At 39.9% G+C, this 14,802-nt stretch overlaps 1 protein-coding gene across 1 annotated transcript in view; it reads right to left on the bottom strand.

Moving 5' to 3' along the window:
- gbe1a (glucan (1,4-alpha-), branching enzyme 1a) overlaps nt 1-14,802 on the bottom strand; it is a 255,017-nt gene that overhangs the window by 199,153 nt on the left and 41,062 nt on the right. The window contains exon 3 of the mRNA XM_021479344.3: nt 3,303-3,418. Coding sequence (XP_021335019.2) covers nt 3,303-3,418 — 116 coding nt within the window. The remainder of the gene's footprint in view (nt 1-3,302; nt 3,419-14,802) is intronic.

Here is a 14,802-nt window from a genome sequence, read left to right as displayed (position 1 = left end):
CCGAGCTTCATTCTCAGTAGTGGCCAATTCTGAAGGCGGAGGGCTTGACTGCTTTTCCGTGGAAGGTGGAGGTGCTTTCTTCATGTTTTGTTTATATTTGCTAAAATCTAATACAATGATTCACCTGGGATAATTGTGCTTACTGTTTTCTAATAAGAGAAATAGTTTTTTTAGACACAGTATTGCCCACTCGCCACAGCCATGGCTCTAATATTACATTTTTGACTGTAGGCCTACATACAAAACTTTTACAGAGCTCAGTTACATGTTCCTTGATTAGTCATCAATAAACTTTTAAAGCCAAAACGACAGGCTGTAATTTAATTTAATATAGTTTAAATAAATAAAAAATATATCATATATATAAAAAATATGTCACCCTGCAGCCCAAGACCGGTTACTCACTGAAGCTAAGCAGGGCTGAGCCTGGTCAGTACCTGGATGGGAGACCACTAGGGAACACTAGGTTGCTGTTGGAAGTGGTGTTAGTGAGGCCAGCAGGGGGCGCTCAACCTGTGGTCTGTGTGAGTCCTAATGCCCCAGTAAAAGTGAAGGGGACACTATACTGTCAGTGGGCGCCGTCTTTCGGATGAGACGTTAAACCGAGGTCCTGACTCTCTGTGGTCATTAAAAAATCCCAAGGCACTTCTCGTGAAAGAGCAGGGGTGTAACCCCGGTGTCCTGGCCAAAGTCCCTCTATCGGCCCTTAACATCATGGCCTCCCAATCATCCCCTCTCTACCGAATTGGCTCTATCACTGTCCCTCTACTCCACCAATAGCTGGTGTGTGGTGAGCGCACTGGCGCCGTTGTCCTGTGGCAGCCGTCGCATCATCCAAGTGGATGCTGCACACTGGTGGTGGTGTGGAGAGACCCCCCCTCATGATTGTGAAGCGCTTTGGGTGTATGGCCATACACAATAAATGCGCTATATAAATACACATTACATTACATTACACATTACATATAATTTACTAGCGTATATGGTAAATAAATATAACATATTTACATAATATATATACATAAAATAAATAGGCTATTTTTTGAAAAATGGCCATGCATGTTTATTTCATTGACAAATAAGTATATTCTGTGTATTTGAAGAAGCAGTCAATCATGCACTGAATAAAACTGGCTATATAGCCTACCTTAAAACTTAAATATGCTATTAAAAATGGATATAAATGAAAGATGACAAGTTTAGTTTTGGGCTATTTAATAATGTGTTTTAAATTTTCATTAACAGCGCAAATCTAAACTTGTTATAGCCAAGCCATCTATATGCTTATGGTTGCTAGAAACCTACAGTTTTCTACATGTCTAGGGGAGAGCGGGGCACAAAGTAACACTTTTTGGTTTTGGTCAAAATATGAACAAAGTAATGGGGTTAGACAAACCATTTTTTTTTACAACACACAAGCTTCTCCAACAAATGAGCACTGGTTGTATGATCACCGGACCTATGGTTTCTGTGCAGTATTGCCAAAAGTGCCAGGAGCAAAAATTTTACTATTTACCCCGCCTGCGGGGCAAGTTGTAACAGACAGAGGGTTAGTTGTAACACATGCTTACAAAAGCAGATTTTACACCATTAATTTAAATTCAGTTTACTTTAAATAGTAGCTATATTTCCTCAGTAATTGGCTAATTTTGTTATTCTACATCAGGGGTGTCAAACTCAATTCCTAGAGGGCCGAAGCCCTGCACAGTTTAGTTCCAACCCTGCTCCAACACACTTACCTGTAGGTTTCATACAAGCCTGAAGGACTCAATTAGTTTGATCAGGTGTGTTTAATTAGGGTTGGAACTAAACTGTGCAGAGTTGCGGCCCTTTTGGAACTGAGTTTGACACCTGTGTTCTACATAGTACAGTATGTTTATTTATTTATTTATTTATTTATTTATTTATTTATTTATTTGTTTATTGGATAGACACATTTGAATCTATTTGCATTCAGGAATAATTTGCATTATTATCCATTTATCCATCATTACACAATGCATTTATTTGCATTATTAACAATAAAATATTTTTTTTCTATAAAAAATTTTTATTAAAAAACATTTTTATTTAAAAAATTCTCAACGTTACACTTAAAAAAAAAAAAAAAAAATATATATATATATATATATATATATATATATATTTTTTTTTTTATTATTATTATTATTATTATTATTTTGGTTTAATTGGTGTCAAAACTGGCTAGCAGTCACTGGGTTTCTTACATCTTTCAAAATGGTTTCATCTTTTAGCCTACAAGACGGAAGTCGCAACAATATACAATTTCCCTAACATACTTTTACTTTTGATTTTCAATTTTTTTTTAATAAAAAAAATATGTACTATACTTAAAAATACTTTTATGCTACAAAAAATGGTTTCTCCTGTGTTTCTCATCCAAATTTCACCAAACTTTTTCCAACAATTGGCAGGAATACATCTACTGAAACTGTGGTGAAAACCTCGGAAGCATGCCATGGTTAACCCTGAGCAAAAACCTTAAAACTCTGTGTTACATTTAACCCTGTGTTACATTTAACCCCGCGTTACTTTGTGCCCCAGGCTTCCCTATAGGTCCTTGTTTAGTTTTAGTCTAACTGGAGTAAAAGGGATATTTTTAAAGCATATTTTATGAGTTACCTGTATTCTAAAACAAACTAATTAAATATTGAGATATTAAAATTAGAGAACACTTCCTGATTCCTCTGGTGTTGGTAAGTTCCTTAATTACTTGGCAAACCTTGTTTTGCTCAAACCCACCAATATTATGGTGTCCAGATGAAGGCAAAAGGAATGACCCTTTCAGCCATATATAAGCTGGCCCTTACAAATCTGATTTATACAACACCGCACCTTTAAAATGTCACTAACTCATTCAAGTCACCTGGTCGGCCACGAATGACAAATGCAGGAGAGGTCAGGATAATGTGAAGAATCTCAATGAGCAATCGGTTTAAAAATGCAGCTGGAATTGGTCAGCAGTTCACCTCTGAACAGGCTAATGATTTATATCCTGCACATTTATGACTGCTATAACCTTTGGAAATGTACAATTACTACAGTTAAAATCATTGCTGTTCTCAAAATTTGATCATTGTATTTTCCATAAAATAAAGAGTCTTTGTTATTCATTGGTTATTTTGTAAACTGTGCACTGTTCCATTGGCATGGTATATTTTAAACATTTATTTCAGATAGTGTTTTTGGTATAGTTTATATACGTACTTTACAATATTACGTACTTTACAATATACCAAGTAGGATTTACATATAACATGATGGCATAATGTGATTGGTACCTTGAGTTTGGTCAGGTGCTCGATGGCAGGAGATGTGTCCAGTTTCGGAGGGAGATAAAGTTCCCATTTCCCATGCTCATTCTGCGTGAAAGGGTAAGACTGTTTTTCCCAGGAATCTGAAGGAAAACATAATTAATTATTAATAGCCACTGACCTATTTTTTTTGTAATTTGGGTTTATGCTTATGAAATAAGATTAAAAGCTAAAAGTGAAAAAAAAGTGAAAAACATAAAAAAAAATTTGAATGTTTTTATCAGAGCTATCTGTCTGGGAATATACGATGATACTTTATATGACAAGGCTGAATAGAATAAACGTTACATTGTCAACAAATTAAAAAAAAACTCATTATTTGCTCACATTCAGTAATTAAAAATACATAAGAATTCGATCGCCTTCAATGCGGAATGAGGACTTTTATTCACATATAAAGTCTGATCAGCAAACAATGTTTACAGCATTCAGATTTGGTAACAGAAGCTCAAGTGTGCTTGATTGATGCATGAACCAATGGGGTTCATTCTTGAGCATAACATGACACATCTGCGCACCAATGAGCAGGTGGGTAACTTTATATTTATGTTCAGTGATCGATGGTGCTTTAATTCAAAGCGACTGACAAATGATTCTAAAAAAACACTTCAAATCACCAGAGAGCAGCAATATATATGACAAGTCTAAGCTAGTTTAGCATTTTCTCTTATTGTTGTTTGAAAAAATATCTTTATGATCTGAGGATGAATGCTTTAGACTTACATGTTTGGAAACATCACAAAGTTAAATGGTGAGCATATTTTAACATTGATCTTAGCTAACGCTTTAAATGAAAAGCGAATAAATGAAAAGAGTGGTTTTACAGTACTGGGTTGCATTTGCTACGTAAAACATGTCATGTGCTGGATAAGTTGGTGGTTCATTCCGCTGTGGTGATCACTGATAAATAAGGGACAAATCTGAAGGAAAATGGATGGGAATCAATGAGTAGATGGCTGTTTATGTGCGAGTCAGACAGGTTGCTCGCTACTATAAAAACAATTGCAAACTCCATGTGTGTTCACAAGAATATTTTTAAGTGGCTTCTTTGGAAAAGCCCATTCATACAAGTGCTATAAAGAGCTCTTGATATGATTTGTTGAGGCGCTTTTACTCCATTCTTGAACTGTGGAGCTCCTTAAAGTGATTGTTGACCTTCTTGTGACAGTTTTCGCATGTTTCTTTTCATTGACAGTTTTTTTTTTCTCTCCACACACAAACGTCTCTAGAACAAGTAGCTTAAACTTGGACTCTTATCCCAAATTCAATAAATTCATTTTCCTTTGGCTGAGTCCCTTTATTCATCTGGGGTTGCCACAGTGAAATGAATTGCCAACTTATCTAGCACATATGTTATGCAGCGGATGCCCTTCCGGCTACAACCCAGTACTAGAAAACATCCATATACACACACACTGCGGTCAGTTTCACTTTATTTAATTTACCTATACCGCATGTCTTTGGACTGTGGGTGAAACTGGAGCACAAGGTGGAAACCCACGCGAAAATGGAGAGAGCATGCAAACTCCCAATAGAAATGCCGACTGACCCTGTCGGGACTCAACCTTCTTGCTGTAAGGTGACCGTGCTAATCACTGAGCCACCATGCCGCCTCAGATTTTTAAATGTGAAATGTAATTTTTCTCTTTTTGGGGTTAAATTATATGAAATAAAATAAGTTTATCAGGTTAATTTCATGACTTTATTTAATGTGAAAATCCACCAAATCTTATATTTAATAATAATAATAATATGAGGGTAAATTTTACCGCCGTGTTGAACACTTTTCCAAAATTATACATTTCATTTAATTAATTTCTAAAATAAAAAAAACAAGATCGATAAAACACCAATAATAACAATTTTTTGCTGAATTGGGGTTTCTAGGAGTTCTTAATACAAAATACATAAAGTATTGGTAAATATCGAGGATATTCACAAACTAAATGGCAACCCTATGAGGACTTTGAGGACAACAAACATTTAACAAACAAATACACTTCTTTTAACATGTATCATACACATAGACATCAACATATTGGAAAAAACACTATATACACATACTGTATAACTGCAGGTCAACTATATACTGTCCGACTCTAATGTTTCAATAATGTTTTAAAGCTGCTTTGAAATGATTATTGTGCTTTGATGAACACCGCTCTAAACACAAACACATGCAAAAGCCACAACAAAATAAAAGCACAATAAATGTTCAGTAAAAAAAAAAAAAAAAAAAAAATATATATATATATATATATATATATATATATATATATATATATATATATATATATATATATATATATATATATATACATATAAAAGAGTGACAATAATTATTATGACCAAACATTTGCTTGCTTAATTCAAGTCAGGTTGTGTAAGTCATTATCTCACAACAGGCCTAAATGTGTGCATTTACTTTGTGAATTGGCTTTCTTTAAGATTTGTTTTTTTTAAATGCTGTTTAAGTTTTATTTTTTAGAGCTGTTTGAGAATCCCCAGACTGAATAATGAACCTTTAACTGTGGGATTTTATCTGTAAGATTTTGCAAATATTGAAGTCAGTTGCAATTGAGACCCATATTTGCAGCTCAGCTCTGAATAAATCTGTGCAAACAGCAGTAATATTTATTCATTAATTTATTATTAGTTGGTTTGCATTCTTTTCCTCTAATACAACCAGAAAAACCTATTTCACTGGATTTCAGAGTCACAATGATATAAAAAAACACACTAAATAATCAATTGTATATACTGTATGTTGCACAAAGAGACTTAATATTTTGTTTTACTTAACAATTAGCTCATTGCATTTTATAGATTATTAAAATGATAGAACGCTTTGGTTGCATTTACAATTTATCGAAATAATTCAAAGCTTTGACACAACTGTCTCTCCCATTACTGCTACTTCTACTGGTTTCCATACACGAGAGCTGAAATATAAACTTAATGTACCAGTATACGGTTATAAAATATTGATCATGAAATGTATTTTGTATTTATTTATTTTTGTAGATAGTGTTGAAGTAACATTTAAGCTCTACTATATTTATGGTGATGTGCATCTACTGGCAGTACTGGCAGATATCAGGCAAAACTAATGCAACTCTTAATGGAAATAAACTTTGTGGCATTGCATATGATTGTCAATATAATACCACACTAAAGAGTGTAAACCACTCTCACAAGGGGAACCACTATTTTGCAGTACCAACAATGTTCAATGGGGAACATTTTTGGGTTTTTCATTTGTGAAAAATAAAAGCTTCATATACTACAAGAGCCCAATGAAAACTGATATTTGGCATACTGGAATATAACCACGGCATACTGTACATCATCTGACATGGTAGTTTAAGAAATATAAAAAGCTACACACTCCATCAGTTATGGTTAAAATCATTTTTACCAACTAATCTATTCACTACAATAAACATCCAATAATACTGAAATATGACCATGGGGTACATCATCTGACACTGTTGCTTAATAAATAAAAAGCTGCACACTGCATCAGTGGTTCCAACAAATCTAATGATTGCAATAAACTTCCAATTATCCATTCTCATCCTCTCCAACATTCCAGATAATCCATTAGAATCAAAACTGATTTAGACATCTTCAACACTTCTCAAATTATTACAGTTTTAGACAATCTCTGCAGTTAAACTGTCTGAACCAATTAATCTTGGTATTGTTAAATAAATTTAATAGCAATTAGTGGATCACAATCAACCAAAAATTCATTGATTCATTCATTGATTGATTCATTCATTCATTAATTTTCCTTTGGCTTAGTCCCGTTATTTAACAGGGGTTACCACAGTGGAATGAACCGCCAACTTTTCCAGCACATTTACATAAAATAAATGGTGTTCTGCATGCACTAGTAAAAACAATTTTAAATATATGTGTAGTGTCTGAATAATTTGTGGTTTGACTGTAGACTCTGAAGCACTTCCCAAATCTAAACATCAACTTTTTTGGCCAGGCAGCCTATATATATTTATATATAGGTCTAAACTAGATACATGAACCTTTTAAAATGAACTTTTCAATGTTTAAATAAAACTACCATCTACATTTGCATGCAGATTCTCTCAAAACAGACTAGGAATCTGCATACTTCTGCAAGGCACAGTATATTTACATACTCTTTAAAAGCAACTTCATTCATCCATGGCTTCAACAGCTGAATAAATGCGGAGGCAGAGTCTAGCGAAAACGCAGAGCTGCATAACCACAGCTGACTTTACCAACTCCCTCAGACTCTTCATTCAGTTTCTGGGAAAAAAGCCACGCAAGACTGCATGACCCCCCTCTCTCAAAAGCACTGAAAAGAGATACTGATTTGTTGTGGGTAATTTCTGCCGTTCTGCCCCGTACGCCTCTGTGTATCTCTTTTCACATTACATACTCTAATGGAGAGCAGAAAGGGAATATACATAAATAAATCAATAAAGGACCAGCGCCAGCGCAATATGCTTACCCCACCTGCAGCCCAGCTCAAGAACCAGCTCCCCCAGACCCAAATTTTCTCTCTCTCTTTCTCTCACTCGCTCTCTTTTCAAACCCACTGTGAAATTGAAACCATATAATATGAGCCATGTCAAAACGCAATCTCACGCCAAATTGGAAGTAGGGATTTCCTATGACACTGCCTCTGGGTCTCAGGGAGAGATAATTACAAAAAAGGCAGAGGGATAAATAGAAAAGGGAAGGATGTGATATATTGGGGGGATGGTCAGGCAGGAGAGCGTCCGCCGGTCATACAGATATAAGTAGTGTCACTGCGAGAGGACAGACAACATTTTGCTGCGATCTTGAATTCTAGTAAACAGCTTCTTTTCCCAGAGGGAACGACTTGGCCTTTTCACCCATCCGTATGGATTCACTAACTCTGAGAAAGGTGTAGATGCATCGATAGCAAACACACCCACACTTCATGTACTCGCTGATGTAGTGCAGCAACTGTGAGTGCGAGTATTTTAAAGCAGGTCTGCCAGTTTATAAACCGACAAAAAAATACTTTATTACTTGGATGTTTTATATATTTTATCATTACATACTGTTTTGTTTTTTGAGAGTACTGGTATTTTTTTAATACATTTATTCATCATATTAGCATCATGGTACTGTACTTTATTTAAAGTCATATTGCGAATTAAAATACCATGAAATTACAACAATACTATGGTTCCTTTTTGAAGGGAATGAGCATGTAATGAAAGTGCAGTTAAAGTAATATGTTTCTGCCTCAGAGCATAAAATATACATATACTGTATAAATGTACAGCAATTGTAAGTTCAGTTTTAAAATACGAAAAGCGGATTCACATTGCAAGATGAAACTGTCACGGTTTATGGATCTGTGTGTTCCTCCTGTATGTTATGTATCATGCCTTGTGTGTTGTCATGTGTGAGGGTGTGTGTTTGTTTACCTTTTGTGTTGACAGCGTGCTAAGATCAGCTGATGTCATCAGCTGACTTATCATCCTCCAGCTGAACCTCATTTGGCTGGCTATAAAATTCCTCCTGTGGTATGTGCTGGTTATCAGTCCGTTGTTGTCCTTGTTGTCCTTGTTCCTGACTGTTGTCTCCCAGTATCATCCGCGGTCTGTTTGATGTCTTCGTTGTGGTCTGTGGCTCTCGTTTGTTTGAACTTTCGAGTGTCCTCTGTTCATTAAAACACTCGCAATTGGATCCTCCTTGTCTTGATTCGTGACAGAACGGACTGATCAAACATGGATCCAGCGAGTATCTCCGGCCTGGCTGAAGTTGTTGCACACGCTACCACACGCATGAACAGACATGATGATCAGATGGTCACCATCAGTCGCGCTGTCCAGGCGCTTGTCACCCAGATCTCTGATCTCACAACACGGTTGCAACGTCTTCATGCTGTCGGTCTTCAGCAGCCTGTTGCAGCTAACCTTAGTCCATCTATGCCGGATTTTCCGAGCCTCGCCTTCCACCTCCAGCGCTCTACTCTGGAGAGCCTGAGTTTTGTCGAGCCTTTTTAGCGAAGTGCTCATTGTACTTTTCCCTGCAGCCTTCCTCGTTTTCCACGGAGGAATCGAAAGTGGCGTTTGTCATCACGCTTCTCACCGGGAGAGCGGCGCAGTGGGGAACTGCTGTGTGGGAGAGGAAACTCCCATGCTGCTCTTCATTTGACACCTTTTCGACAGAGCTTAAAAAGGTATTCGATCGAGGTTTGGCGGGCAGAGAGGCGGCACGGGCGCTTACAGAGTTGCAGCAGGGGCAACGGAGTGTCGCTGACTACTCCATTGAGTTCCGCACCCTGGCGGCCGAGAGCGAATGGAACGCGCAGGCGCAGTGGGACGTCTTTCTCCATGGGCTGGCAGACCAGATAAAGGATAAAATATTTACCCTGGATCTTCCTAAGACCCTCGACGAACTCATTGATCTGGCCATTCGTGTGGATTCTCGTCTTCAGCTCAGGGAGAGAAACACGCGACGCACGCACGCTCTGGTGAGATCACCTTTTCCGGCTGTCACGGTAGTTCCGGGGCAGGAGGCCACGCCCCTCGCGGATCCCGAAGGCATGCAGATGGGCCGCTCTAGGCTGTCGCTGGAGGAAAAGCGCAGACGCCGCAGCGAGGACCTGGTGTTTCACAGCGGTGGTGTTGATCACATCGCGATTCAGGGTAAAAGCCAGAGCCCGTCAGTAGAAAAGAGTTTACTGACGGGTGGAGTATCTTTGAACAAATCTTCCCTTGCAGCTACTCTTTTGAATGTTATGTTGGAGTGGTCATCTGGCGATTTTAGTACTCAAGCAATTATTGACTCTGGGGCGGAGGGAAATTTTATTGACTCTGCTTTAGTAAAAAAACTCAGACTTCCTGTGATTTCTCTCCCCCAACCTATATCTGTTCATGCTCTTAATGGTTCTTCTCTTCCGTCCATTACTCATTCAACTGGTCCAATAAGTGAGATCACCTCTGGTAACCACTCTGAAATTATTCATTTTTTTTTTAACAGAAGCTCCTGTCACTCCAGTAGTCCTTGGGCATCCTTGGCTGGTAATACACAATCCACATATTAACTGGAGACAGGAATCTGTAATATCTTGGAGTGAGAGCTGTCATGCTACGTGTTTGTTGTCTGCCTGTTCTTCTGTGTCTCGTTCTGTTTTTCAGGAAGAACACATGGATCTGTCAAACGTGCCCAAGGAGTACCTCGACCTGAAGAGAGTGTTCAGTAAGTCTCGAGCTGCTTCTCTGCCTCCACATTGTCCCTATGACTGTGCTATAGAGTTATTGCCAGGTACGTCTCCGCCTAAAGGCAAACTTTATTCGCTCTCTGTTCCAGAGAGGGAGGCCATGGAGAAATATATTTCTGATTCTCTAGCAGCCAAGATCATCCGCCCTTCTTCATCACCAGCAGGGGCGGGGTTTTTTTTCGTGAAAAAGAAAGATGGCTCCCTACGTCCTTGTATAGACTACCGAGGGCTGAACGCTATCACGGTAAAGAATACATATCCTTTGCCGCTGATGTCTTCTGCCTTCGAACGTCTGCAGGGGGCATCCTTTTTCACGAAATTAGACCTCCGCAACGCTTACCATTTGGTCCGCATTCGAGAAGGCGATGAATGGAAGACTGCCTTTAATACCCCCAGGGGGCACTTCGAATATTGTGTTCTTCCTTTCGGTCTGTCCAACGCCCCTGCAGTCTTCCAAGCACTCGTGAATGACGTGTTGAGAGATATGCTAGATCAGTTTATTTATGTTTACCTGGATGACATACTGATATTTTCTCATTCTCTCCAGGAACACGTTCAACACGTCAGGCGAGTGCTTCAGAGGCTGCTAGAGAATGGGCTTTATGTCAAGGCGGAGAAATGCGTTTTTCATGCACAGTCTGTTCCTTTTCTGGGACATATCGTGTCAGTCGAGGGGATGCGCATGGATCCAGAGAAAGTTCAGGCTGTGGTAGATTGGCCAACCCCAGATTCCCGCAAGGCCCTGCAGAGGTTTCTTGGTTTTGCCAACTTTTACCGGCGTTTCATTCGCAACTTCAGCCAGCTCGCCGCGCCTCTGACTGCCTTAACCTCCCTCAAGACTCCGTTCAGGTGGTCCAATGCAGCGCAAGTTGCGTTTGATCGTCTGAAAAGCTGCTTTGTTTCAGCACCTATTCTTATTGCCCCTGATCCATCACGGCAGTTCGTGGTGGAGGTTGACGCATCAGAGGTGGGGGTCGGTGCTATCCTGTCCCAGCGCTCTTCCTCGGACGGCAAGATGCATCCCTGCGCATATTTTTCTCATCGTCTCAACAATGCTGAACAAAATTATGACATTGGTAATCGAGAGCTGTTGGCCGTCAAGCTTGCATTGGAAGAGTGGCGTCATTGGCTAGAGGGTTCGGGGGTTCCCTTTATCGTTTGGACCGATCATAAAAATCTGGAGTACATCCAATCCGCCAAAAGATTGAACTCTAGGCAGACGCGGTGGGCTTTTTTTTCGGACGTTTCGATTTTTCCATCTCGTACCGACCAGGTTCCAAGAATGTTAAACCTGATGCACTTTCTCGAATTTTTGATCACTCTGAGCGCGCATCATCTCCTGAGACCATCGTGCCACGCAGACTTTTTATCTCTGCTGTCACCTGGGAGATCGAGTCGAGGGTCCACATGGCCTTAGAAGGGGTAACGCCTCCGCCTGGATGCCCACTGAGTCGTTTATTTGTGCCAGAGGAATTACGGTCTGACGTCATCCGTTGGGGTCACTCTTCCAAGTTGGCCTGTCATCCAGGGGTGAGTCGTACCTTGTATCTAATCAAACAACGATTCTGGTGGCCAGTTATGGCTCGTGACATAAGGAATTTTGTGTTGGCTTGCTCAGTTTGTGCTGTTTCTAAGACTTCCAATTGCCCCCCCGCTGGACTTCTTCAGCCGCTGTCAGTGCCATCGAGACCCTGGTCCCATATTGCGCTAGATTTTGTTACGGGTCTTCCCTCCTCCAACGGGAATACGGTGATTTTGACCGTAGTGGACCGGTTTTCGAAAGCCACTCACTTTATTCCTCTGCCCAAATTACCATCAGCCAGAGAGACAGCGGCTGCTGTCATTGACCATGTCTTTCGTATTCATGGCCTCCCGACGGATGTGGTTTCTGACAGGGGGCCTCAGTTCATCTCTAAATTTTGGAGAGAGTTTTGTCATTTAATGGGGGCGACTGTTAGTCTTTCTTCTGGTTTCCATCCTCAGAGTAACGGTCAAACGGAGAGAGCCAACCAAGATCTTGAACGCATGTTACGATGTTTAGTCTCTCAGAATCCATCCTCCTGGAGCCAGCAGCTCTCATGGGTTGAGTACGCACATAACTCATTACCAGTGTCTGCCACGGGCCTCTCTCCATTTGAGTTTAGTTTAGGGTACCAGCCACCTGCTTTTCCCAGTCTGGAATCCGAAGTCGCGGTTCCCTCTGCCCACGCCTTTGTCCAGAGGTGTCGACGTACTTGGAATAGGGCCAGACAGACCCTCCTTCAAGCAGGTTTGCGCACCAAGGCTAAAGCCGATCGCCACCGGTCTAAGCCTCCCGTTTACGTTGTCGGTCAAAAAGTGTGGCTTTCATCTAAAAATATTCCTCTCCGCACCGTATGTAACAAACTTGCACCTAAATTCATTGGCCCGTTTTCTGTCACCAAGATCATTAGTCCCGTGGCAGTCCGCCTCAAACTTCCTCCAGCGTACAGGAGAATTCATCCCGTTTTTCATGTCTCTAAATTGAAGCCCGTTTTTCATACGGCCATTAATCCGCCCACTCCGGTTCCCCCCCCCGCCGCGTCTCATAGAAGGGGAGACGGTTTATTCGGTTAAGCGCATTCTGGACTCGAGACGGAGGGGACGAGGATTCCAGTACTTGGTGGACTGGGAGGGTTACGGTCCAGAGGAGAGGAGTTGGGTTCCTGCAAGGGACATATTGGATCATTCTCTCATCGATGATTACAATCGCCAGGTAAACTCTTCTGGGAGCGCCAAGAGGCGCTCTTAGGAGAGAGGGTACTGTCACGGTTTATGGATCTGTGTGTTCCTCCTGTATGTTATGTATCATGCCTTGTGTGTTGTCATGTGTGAGGGTGTGTGTTTGTTTACCTTTTGTGTTGACAGCGTGCTAGGATCAGCTGATGCCATCAGCTGACTTATCATCCTCCAGCTGAACCTCATTTGGCTGGCTATAAAATTCCTCCTGTGGTATGTGCTGGTTATCAGTCCGTTGTTGTCCTTGTTGTCCTTGTTCCTGACTGTTGTCTCCCAGTATCATCCGCGGTCTGTTTGATGTCTTCGTTGTGGTCTGTGGCTCTCGTTTGTTTGAACTTTCGTGTGTCCTTTGTTCATTAAAACACTCGCAATTGGATCCTCCTTGTCTTGATTCGTGACAGAAAAGGGACACTTTAAATTAAAGCTGCAAGCAGCAATTAAGGGGACCTCGCACCCGGGCTCACCACCACCTGGATGACAGAGTACAACTGGCAATAATAATTTAAGCTCATAAATATAAAATACCTGACAATGTTAGCTATTTATGTCATTTATACTTGTGTCAGCAGGTGGCGCTATGATTGTGAATGGATATTCACATGTAGATGTCTTTAGTATAGTACTATAATCAAAGCTGTGAAATTTGGGTCACACTGGACATAATAAGCCTGAATTATAACAGCTTGCTTTTCCATGACAAAAACTCTTGGTCAGGGGTCACCAAACTTGTTCCTGGAGGGCCAGTGTCCTTCAGATTTTAGCTCAAACCCTAATCAAACACACCTAAACAAGCTAATCAAGCTCTTACTAGGTATACGTGAAACATCCAGGCAGGTGTGTTGAAGCAAGTTGGAGCTAAACCCTGCAGGGACACCAGCCCTCCAGGACCAAGATTGGTGACCCCTGCTCTAGATTATTGCTATACATCATCATTAGAGTTTTCAAATAACACCACCCAAATTTGTTACTGATACAATAAAATTTGTAGGAGGAGTTTGTTATAGTATAAAACATGTAATTTCCTGTTGCCAGCAGGTGGCGCTAGTTTTTATTGACACTATGGATGCACAATATTCTAAAAAACTGGCATTGCAATACTTTATTTTTCTGTGATACATACTGTGATATTAACTATACTGTAACCAGATGACTGAAATAGCTTTATTTGAAAATAATTTGTAATCATAGAGCGATTGTAATGATTGTGTAAGGGAGAGAATCTGCATAAAATAAAATAAGCCAATCAGTATTGATAAATACAAGGTGTACAGATGCAAGTAAAATAAACAGTGCTTTATAGTTGAATCAATAATCGTGTACACAAACTGAAAATCAAATACACAAAAAAATAAATTTGCTGTTTGTTCAAACTACTTATTTATTTTAAATGAGCGGAAACGACACAACTCTTGATTTTTTTTTTTGTTTGTTTCTTAACTGTTTTATGCTTAATCAACT

The sequence above is a fragment of the Danio rerio genome, chromosome 10, assembly GCF_049306965.1.
Source record: "Danio rerio strain Tuebingen ecotype United States chromosome 10, GRCz12tu, whole genome shotgun sequence".
Classification (NCBI taxonomy): Eukaryota; Metazoa; Chordata; class Actinopteri; order Cypriniformes; family Danionidae; genus Danio; species Danio rerio.
This window is presented reverse-complemented; position numbering and strand designations above follow the sequence as displayed.